The following is an 8,093-nucleotide window of genomic DNA, read 5'->3' as shown; positions in this document are numbered from 1 at the left end:
TTCAAAAAGGGTAAGAAGGAAGACCCTGGTAATTACAGGCCTGTCAGTCTCACTTCATTGCCTGGTAAAATTATGGAGAAGGTTATTCTGGGGGTTACTGAAAAACACTTGAGAGACAACACAGGCATTGGTCATAGCCAGCGCAGGTTCACGAGGGGAAAGTCCTGCTTAATCAGTTTAATTTCCTTTTATGGCAAGATCACCCATCTAGTTGACCAAGGGAAGCCAGGAGATGTGGTGGTTTGGGATTTTAGCAAAGCTTTCGATACTGTCTCTCACGGTATCCTTCTGGACAAAGTGTCCAGCACACAGCTAGACAAGTCCATCACACGTTGGGTGAGCAATTGGCTGACGGGTCGGGCTCAAGGGGTTATAGTAAGTGGGGTTACAGCAGGCTGGCAACCAGTCACCAGTTGCGTTCAACTCTAGGTTTCTGCTGAATTGATAAGCCAAAAGATAGATTCCTCTACAAAAGTACTTTTTATTAATAGCGCTACAGCTCGAGGTGGGTGCCTCCAAAGAGGGACCTTGAACAAAGAAATCCCTGGGCAATTATACCCTTACAATCTGAATTCCCCACCCCTCATGCAACAGTTTGGACCAGTAGTAATATTAGGGACTGGGGTCTTCCCATTCTTCATTGGGTCCCTACATTGTGTCTAGGCGGGCCGTTTATTTTCTTATCTCTAAGGTTCCAGCTTCTGTTAATGAATGTAGCTTCCTTATATTCTGCCTTGAACCAGCTCTAGAGCCTTCTTTTACTTGACTAGGTAAAAGTTCAACATATCTAGCTGAAAGTTCACAGCTTGCGGCCTAAGGCTTCAGCAAATTTAGCTACTAATGCTGAGCAAGTTATGCTAAACAAGTTCTATGTAAGTAGTACACCAAATCGTACAACAGGAGGAAATGGAATGAAGCTGCGTCAGGGGAAGTTCAGCTTGGACATAAGGAAGAAGTTCTTCACTGAGAGGGTGGTCAGTCACTGAACAGCCTCCCCAGGGAAGCGGTCACGGCACTAAGCCTGTCAGAGTTCAAGGAGCATCTGGACGACGCTTTTAGTCATATGGTTTAGTTTTAGGTAGTCTGCGAGGAGCAGGGAGTTGGACTCAATGATCCTTATGGGTGCCTTCCAAGCTGAGATATTCTATTAATGGAAGATCCTGAAATGAAAATAAAAACATGATGTTTAGATCCTTTAACAATTGCACTTTGGACTTGCTGTGATTTGAAATGGACATAGCAGGAGAAGTCTATTACTTGTAATAGCCCAGAATATTTCTTTTCCACAGATGCCATATAAAATGGATTTCCCAGATGTTCAATGACCTACTTAGCCATAGATTTCTTTCATTCTGTTTCACTAAAAATAGCATTTGTCAGAAAATTCTAATACATTGAAATAAAAATGCTGCAGAACTTATATGAGTTTTGCTAGATTGTTTTTGTATGCGGTCCTTCCAGGCCAAGGATGTGGACCTATTCATTCAAGCAGGGTCTCTTGTCTCCAGGGGCACAAACTTTGAGCACCATTGGTGAACACACTCTCTCTTTTCTCTCCTGCCTTTCAGGAGGTCTGGCACAAAACAAAAACAAAGGTTGGATTTTCCCAGGGGACAGGCATTCTCTTTTGAACAGCTTTTCTCATCTCGCAGAAACAATACCCTTTGGACCAGCCAGGGAAGTTGCTGAATCAAATCTGGAAGGGACTTTAATGAAGAATGTAGGGGCCCAGTGACTGAGAGGGGGTGTAAGACCACTGCAGATATTGACAGAAAGCAGCTGAGTAGCATCATTTGGTGAACAGAAACCCATGTTCAGATCCAGATTAGAAAGGAATCTGATGGAGGGTTTCTGGGATGAGACTGGAGTTTCAGCTGGTAATCAAAGGATTTCCCACTCTGGAGCCTGAAGGAGAAAAGCTGCACTCTTAGCCTTTGCTTTGTAATATGATGGAAGAAGATCCACAGTGCTTCTCTCCCAATGGGACAGGATAGTTCCTATGATTTTACTATATTACTTTTTCCTAAAACATGCTGCAGCACTCTTTAAACTGCAACTAGGTATGAACAGCTTCTTTCCTGCTTTTTACAGCTCAGTGACCCCAGACTGCAAATCATTGCATGTGGTTCCCCCTATCCCTCAGAGTCTACTAACCTCAAACATGTTCTTGAGCTTCAAACGATTCTTTTTTACTGCCGATTGAAAGCCCTCGGTCCAGAAACCACCATCAGTACCTCCTTGGATAAAGTTTTTCCAACAGTCAGTATAGTCTGGAGAAATGGAAGCAAAATTACTAACTTCAGTTTATTCAGATACCAGACAAACTCAGGCAACAAGACTTTTTAACCTCTTCCTTGTGCCCATGACACAGAGACAGCTTGGCCATGGAGAGGCCATCTGATGCATGCTCTCCACTCCATATTTGGAACGAATGAGATTTTCTCTCGGCATTTTTTTTCTCTCTCTTATCAGCAGAGGGCCCCATCACCCAGCCTTATCCCAGCAGCTGCATTTAGTCCCCTAGGACGAGGGAGAAGCACCCTGTCTCCCATTTCCTCAGGAGTGACAGAAAGATGGTGTCTTTAAACAAGGGAAAATTTTCATACAGGTCTGGTTGCTAAGAGTCCTGTCCCCCTTCTCCTGCGATATTTGAACATCTTTTTTTGAATGTGACAGTCACTGAATGATGATGGATGTGCCCCCAAAGAACCTGGGCAGCACGCTGGGCACAGAAGCAAGCCCATAACAGATTCACCCATGCACAAAGTCCACCAGTTCACCCCTTCCCAGTCCCACAAAGCACGGAAAAGCTTGCCTTGCATTTCCATGACAGCAATGGTTACTTCGGCCAAGCTCACAAGGTTCTTCAGACCTTGGCGGCTATCTTCATCGTCTGCGTAATAAACCCGTGCTACATATATGTCTATGTTCACGTTTGAATGCTTCTTTAAGAATTTCAGTATTTCATGGCAGCAGTCTGCACAGGGGCTCCAGGACAAGTACCAGGTGATGGAACAGTTGACATAATTATTGGATCTTTTCATCTTAAAGACCTTCTCCAGGAAGTAGACTTCAGCATGGTAATGATCATTTCTGACCCAGTGTATCCAAGGCGTGCCGGTCTCACCCCACTGCAGTTTGCACAGTAGGTATGTGTCCCGTGGAGTATTACGGGGGTCAAAATGATTCTTTAACGCCTTCTTAGATATATACATGCTGAAACAGAAGAGAAACTTCAAGGAATGACTGGTTACAACTTTGTTTTCAGTAGCTCTCCTGTACAAAAGAAGGCGAAGGGTGGAGGAAATGAGAGAACCGAGAAGGGCAAAACATGAGAGCAATGCAAGGAAAATGGAGAGGTAGACACCACGGAGTAGTTAAAGGAACCAAACCCTGAACCACCTAATCCTCCCTTTGTCTGCAGCTGCATGCAGAACTTCCATCTCCTCACCCCTTCCTATGGCTGTTCTCTTCCTCATCAGGTAAGTATTTCTAAAAGCTTTCTATATGTTTTTATGTGATAGACATTTTTCCAAGGCTCCTATGTAGCCCTTCTCAATGTAGGGAGCCGTTGCAAGTTTTGTAAAAACTGAGAAAATTAAAAGAAAGAAAATAAAACCACTGATAAATTATAAAGCTAAGTATTACTCCTTATTGGATTCTCTTGTTCGTATTTTCATAAGGATTAGCACAGCCAGCACAATCCTACATGAGGGAAGGAAAAAGAAGTGCTCTACGCAAAAAGATGCATCTCCCAAGAATGAGATTTTCTGACAGATAGTCCATCTCTTAGATCCAGATCTATTCAGCTCAGAGCAGAGCTCTAAATATTGTCAATTAAGTAACTGTAGAAAGACTGCCAGTGTTGGTCGTGAATGTATCCTTTATATCAGTAATTATCCATGATACATAAATAATATATGAAGTCACTGTTAGCACTTTGTAGCCTTTGTACAATTGCTTTATATAGAGATTTATATGAGAATGCACTTCAGATAGACACATATTTTTCCACATCAGAGTAATTCAGAATAGATCTAGTAGACAACTGGACAGGCTCTTAACAGAGAAGCAATAAGCCTGTAGATTGTTTCATAGATTAGCACCCACCAATAACCAAAAAAACCACTATCTGAACTAAGGACAAATGAAATCTTGCAGATCAAGCAGCTGTCACATATTATCATCACTTATGTAAAGAAGCATCTCATTTATCTGAGTCAGTCAGACGGCTTTGTCTTCTTACCCTGTCTTTCCTCATCCCAGCCTCCTATGCATTAAAATACATATGTACACAAACCAGTTTGTAAACTACAGAGTGTATCTCTGTTTACCATGTAAACTCTGTGTATATAAACCACAGAAACTATGCATGCAGATTTCTTTACCAGACTTTCTATTGAATTTATGTAAATGTAGTAAATGTAAATGTCACCAAATGTTTAAATCTGGTAGAGGAATAACTTTTTTTTATTATAGTTAACTCCTTTAGTATGTTATTACAAAAACCAACCAAGAGAGACAAAAGTGAAGCACAGGCTTAATGTTCATTTTTTCTCATTTGAGGTGCTAAAAGAGATGGTTTTTTTCTATTTCTATTACGTTATTGGAAGTTAGTGCCTATTAGCTTAAATTTCTTTAAAACTTGATGATTAGGGAACATATATATATAAAAAATAAGTATATGTACATAATAGATGTACATAATGTATGTACATATGTACATAAAATATGTACATAATATATATAATGTGCTTGTGTGTATATATACAGGGAATATAGTGACAGTGGTTGAAGTTCACCAAAGAAAATACATTGAACTCCCAATACTCAAGCCCAATCAGTTAATCTAATTCTTACAGGAGGTATCTTTAAGGTTTTGGAAAGCAGTGTTACAACAGATTTGTTCAAAGGTATCTGTAGTGGTTGCCATCTGATTATAACATAAAGACAAGTTAAAATTTCCAGGTCTTACCTAAACCAGTCTTAAGCACCCTCTTGCCTGTGTCTTGACCACAAAATACTGTACTTTGGATAAGCTATTGCAGTGGCTGTCCTGTGCATATTTTCAGGGACATAAAGCCATTTCTTTAGAACAATATTGCAATACACTAATTTTCAAGATATAGCCACTTAAAGATGTATTAAGCCAACTGAAATTTATTGTGTAATCAGCTTAATGCAATATAAACAAAAGTCTGCATTCTTATAAATATCTGCTACAGATATAACTTGCCATTTTTTAAATAATGGATTAATGTAAATTTAAACACCTCTAACAGAAGGACTGACAAGAAATTTAAAAAACGTCATAAAAAATTGCCACACTATAGAATATATACAAAATCCCAGCACCTACTCCCTTTTCTCCCCAAACCAGGTAAGAAAATACTTTAAATAAGTTGTGAGTTTACAGATAAATTGCCCAAAGCCACGCAATCACTTTAATTCTTTTATTTGTACAGCTATCACAAACAGTCCTTGCTGTTCAGCATAGTTATGTGCGGTACGCATACACACATGGAGCCTAACTCAGAAAAATCAAGCACTTAATAGCTGGTTCCTTGACACAAATACAAGACAAAATTAGGAGTTAGCAAATAAAACAAACAAACAAAAAGTCCTAATACTTTTTTAGTTTTCTTTCTAAATTTGGTTCATCAGTCTCATGAAGGTGAACCTGTAACCCTTTCAGAATTTAAGAGCTGGAGAGAAATACACCACCTGTGAAGACTGAGTATTTGAAAGGTGATTTCCACCCAAAAAAGTTTAGAGGAGTTAGTTAGGGGAGAAAATGGCAGAGGGATGACAGCCAACATAACTGTCTCCTAGGCTTTATCTTGTTTTCCATTAATATGCAGCTGCTATGTAAATGTGCATTAAACCCTGAAAACTTATTGACTGATTACAAATATCTTTTAAAATGTGTTATTTATATCTTTTCTATTGTCCCATCATCCATAACTTGAACAGGAATGCAATGAGTTTATTTTAAAATGTACTAATTTTACAAAAACAGCTCCTAAACCTAGTATCTTATTAAAACTTTTTGTAATAAACTGCACCATTATAGATATTTAATAATTTTCCTTCCTTCCTCTAACACTTTTTATTAGGAACTATTTAAAATTGTGCTCATTGCAAGATAATAATAGTAATAATGATAATATCTAAAAATGTGCAAGCATAGCTATGTCAAGACTTCTTTAATCTGCGTTTTTCTTCCATTGCTAACGCTTTGCACAGCCAATGCACTTCTTTACTAAACTTTGCGTTGAAACTTTTGCATTTTTCCCCTCTATTGGACAGAAAATGTCTGGCCTGACACTTCCTGTTTATTTTATGGCACAATAGCTGTTTCAAGACCCGCAAGTCGAGCAGGGAAGGGGCACTTTTGGATTCTCTTGCTGCCCAGCGTTGGGGTGAGGCAGCTCCTGCCTTAGCCCTTCCCCAATTCAGCCCCATCTTTCACTCATTCCTATCAGCGCCTTTTATTCCCTGCTGGTTTACGGCTCCCGTGACAGTTTTATTCCGGCAGGAACTTCCCCGACGAGCTCAGACTTCGGTGCGGCCCCTCGCCCGCCGCAGTCACACCAGGGACCGGGGCTCCCACTCGGGCACGCTGGCACCAGTGTCACCCCTGCCCTTCCCCACGCAAGGCAGGGACTTTGCACAGACAGAAAGCACACCCCTGGGGTGACAAAGGGAGGGGTCCCCTTGGGTTGGAGCAACGACAACACAGAGCTGAAGCTGGGGTGGGGGGATTTGGTCAGCAATTTTGGTTTTTCTTACCCTCTCAGCTTTTTCTTGTACATGGCTTCTCCTCTTCTCCTCTCCCCGTGAACCCTCCTTTGGTGCTGTCCTGCTTTCTGTTTCTGTTCCTGCAGCAGGGCCGATGATGACGAGCACACCCCCAGGCTTCACTGGCTCGGGGTGATGTAAGAGGAAAGGGAAAAAACTGGTTTGACCACGGTTGCTACCACATAATGACACTTCTTTATAAGCCTGCCCTTAGCAGTGCTTTTTCCTCACCCTTTAGCTGGGGAGTGAGGGCTGATATGTGTTTCCAGTTAAAAATGTAATAATTGGACAATCTCTTTGAAGCCTGCTTGAAGTTTGAAAGGTATGATAATGCTTTGTCAGCAGAAAAATGAGATTTATTATTCTGTGCAGGAAACTCCCACTGGTGGTGCAGCTGTTCTGTGTGGCATGCAGGCCTTTCCTCCGAAGCACCCGAAGCTCGCCTCTGTGGAAAGCATGGTGGTTCAGCCTCATGCATCGCCAGATCTTTCCGTGCTGTCAGAGCTGTGTCAAGGACGAAGTGCTCACAAATACCTCTGATAAAAGACGTCACTCACAAGGTATCGGCAAAGCTTACTTATCTTCCCTGCCAAACCCACAAGGTGGAGAGTTCCCCCTGTGGAGGAAGAGAGGGGACCATGTGTTGGGAGCCTTGCAGAAGACATGGCACTTGAGGAGCTGGTGATCTCGGACAGCCCGTGTCTGCTCTCTTGGGCATAGTGCTTAGGGACTGAGAAGCCCATATGTTACTAATGTAATCTGATTTATATACACAGGTCTGTGCTGTGCCGTGCAGCATGGCCTTCAGGCTGTGTCCCTACACATGTCCCTTGGCCGCAGGATAAACCCAGCTGGTTGACTGTAACAGAGGAGCCTCCAGGCAGCTCCTGCTTGGTACCAGCGATTGCACCACCGGCCTGGCCCTGTCGTTATTGACATGTGCAGCAGGAAGTTGGAACGTCCTTTAGGAACAGAATTGTGTTCCTGTAAGAAAATATATAAAAGCTGAGATGACCAAAAAGGGGGAGCTTCCCTTCACGGGCAGGATCTGCACAATGTGCCGTGGGAAAATCCATCCGGAGTCTGTCCAATGCTGCACGAACGCTGGGTGCCCAGTCTGAAGGGATGTTAGATTTACTCACTGTCTATATTCCTCTTCTTATTCTGTCTTATTAAAACAAATGTTTTATTAAGCCATTTGTTGTCAGGCCTTTCTTATTGAGATCTAGTAAGTACCCTGCACCATCTCTCTTGCACATAAGCGGTCCTGGCCAGGCCACCGAGATGCACAC

General features: G+C 41.9%; 1 protein-coding gene across 2 annotated transcripts; it reads right to left on the bottom strand.

The window, feature by feature from the left end:
* Window positions 1–461: 461 nt before the first annotated feature.
* LOC115352791 (C->U-editing enzyme APOBEC-1-like) lies at window positions 462–6,963 on the bottom strand. Of its 2 annotated transcripts, none has more exons than XM_030041429.2 (4): window positions 6,793–6,963; window positions 2,816–3,276; window positions 2,155–2,270; window positions 462–1,160 (listed from the first exon to the last, which is right to left on the bottom strand). In XM_030041429.2, the coding sequence occupies exons 1-4, from the start codon at window positions 6,813–6,815 to the stop codon at window positions 1,107–1,109; spliced, it is 654 nt and encodes a 217-aa protein (XP_029897289.1). In that variant the 5' UTR covers window positions 6,816–6,963; the 3' UTR covers window positions 462–1,106. The 2 variants fall into 2 exon arrangements, with proteins under 2 accessions (XP_029897289.1, XP_029897290.1); XM_030041430.2 differs by having other exon boundaries at window positions 2,816–3,216; window positions 6,793–6,938.
* Between the last annotated feature and the right edge of the window lie 1,130 nt (window positions 6,964–8,093).

This window comes from Aquila chrysaetos, chromosome 17 (genome assembly GCF_900496995.4).
Source record: "Aquila chrysaetos chrysaetos chromosome 17, bAquChr1.4, whole genome shotgun sequence".
Taxonomy (NCBI): domain Eukaryota; kingdom Metazoa; phylum Chordata; class Aves; order Accipitriformes; family Accipitridae; genus Aquila; species Aquila chrysaetos.
This window is presented reverse-complemented; position numbering and strand designations above follow the sequence as displayed.

Bases quoted from the DNA above. Each gene is read 5' to 3' on its own strand.
- LOC115352791 (XM_030041429.2), bottom strand. From the start codon at position 6,815: ATGTACAAGAAAAAGCTGAGAGG. The intron at 3,277-6,792 runs GTAAGAAAAACC...TCTTTTGTACAG, and splicing joins TACAAGAAAAAGCTGAGAGG to GAGAGCTACTGAAAACAAAG. The intron at 2,271-2,815 runs GCAAGCTTTTCC...CCATTTCTCCAG, and splicing joins TGCTGTCATGGAAATGCAAG to ACTATACTGACTGTTGGAAA.